The following is a 1,280-nucleotide window of genomic DNA, read 5'->3' as shown; positions in this document are numbered from 1 at the left end:
GGCATCAACATCAATTTTCGAATTCCTCTTCTTTTTCTTACAATTCGTCATGCAATCCTTAAGAAAAATCAATTCATCGAAGACTACGATGTCCCTTCCACTGCATGAGGGCATGAGAGCACTCGAACCATCTAGCTCTTCTAGTTGCGGCGGAGAACTGCAAACGATGTAGATGCACCATCAGGAGTCCATGAAAGGACAAACCAATCGTCGTTTGGGGTCGTCAGACGCCGCGGGGTTTCGGGATTCCGGATATCGTACGATGATCGTATCCGGATTTTAACCCAGTGCCAGTCAATGTCCAAAAGGTCACGAAATCAAGGCACGGAAGATGGCGCTGTTCCGAGCGGCAAAGAAGCACATGGACATCATGAACGCCGACCTGGTCGCTAGGGATGACGACCACGACTTGTCGGATATGTCTGGCGAGGAAGGAGAAGAAGATGCCGACGAGGAGGGCGAGGAGGAACTTCCCACTGGTCAAGATTCCGATGAAAGCAATGAAGATCCATTCGTGTCACGGAAGGAGGTGGACGCCGACGAAGAAGAGAGCGAAGGCGAGGGCAACAAAGATGAGGAACGTGCAGCATTTTTGGATGACTTTGTTCCAACGACACTGGAGGGTCGAAATGCGTTCCGTTGCAAAGTGTGCCCCAAGGTCAAGCTCTTCAACGAGCAAGATGTGTTGAACCACGTTCAGTCCAAGGTACAAAGGTGTCATGGTGGTAGAGCGCGACGTTGACTTTAGTTGTATGCAGAAACACAGGCGGGCGTGCATCACCCCTGAAGAGATCGCACGGTTGAGGGCCCGCAACCAGCGCAAGAACGCCAAGCGCCGCCTCAAACACCAAGCGGAATTGGACGCGAAGAAAGCACTGGCAAACGAAGCGAAAGAGACACAAGCCAAGGAGAAGTCGGTGCAAAATGACGGGAAGAACGTGGATGGAAAGACAGCCAAGTCCACGAAATCCAAGGCGGCGCCGACGACGGACGAGAAAGCGCCAAAGAAAGCCAAGAAGGCTGCCAAGGCATAATGAACGATTTTCTTGAGTCGATTGCCGTGAGTGTCGAGAGGTTCCTGGAGTCTAACGAGTGTTTTTTGCGGGATTGGTCGAGTGGGGTTGGACAAGGTCGATGACGACATCCCACCGTCCGTGAAGAAGCGAGCACCTGTGGCGCGCCGCAGCAGCCTGCGACGACTGCTGTCCGGGGGTGGCGCATTTTGCTGGAAGATGCCAGTCTAACGTAGTAAAAAGGGCACACCGCCAAGGCACCGCATC

At 53.1% G+C, this 1,280-nt stretch overlaps 1 protein-coding gene across 1 annotated transcript; it reads left to right on the top strand.

Moving 5' to 3' along the window:
* The first annotated feature begins 310 nt into the window (after positions 1 to 310).
* H310_14257 (hypothetical protein) lies at positions 311 to 1,107 on the top strand. The gene is made up of 2 exons (XM_008882075.1): positions 311 to 706; positions 759 to 1,107. The coding sequence occupies exons 1-2, from the start codon at positions 332 to 334 to the stop codon at positions 1,032 to 1,034; spliced, it is 651 nt and encodes a 216-aa protein (XP_008880297.1). The 5' UTR covers positions 311 to 331; the 3' UTR covers positions 1,035 to 1,107.
* The last annotated feature ends 173 nt before the right edge of the window (positions 1,108 to 1,280 follow it).

Source organism: Aphanomyces invadans, assembly GCF_000520115.1.
Source record: "Aphanomyces invadans strain NJM9701 unplaced genomic scaffold supercont1.64, whole genome shotgun sequence".
Classification (NCBI taxonomy): Eukaryota; Oomycota; class Saprolegniomycetes; order Saprolegniales; family Verrucalvaceae; genus Aphanomyces; species Aphanomyces invadans.
This window is presented reverse-complemented; position numbering and strand designations above follow the sequence as displayed.

What these genes read in the sequence shown, in the direction of transcription:
- H310_14257 (XM_008882075.1), top strand. Translation starts at nt 332, where the DNA reads ATGGCGCTGTTCCGAGCGGCAAAGAAGCACATGGACATCATGAACGCC. An exon ending in TGAACCACGTTCAGTCCAAG is followed by an intron (nt 707 to 758) that starts GTACAAAGGTGT and finishes AGTTGTATGCAG; the next exon opens with AAACACAGGCGGGCGTGCAT.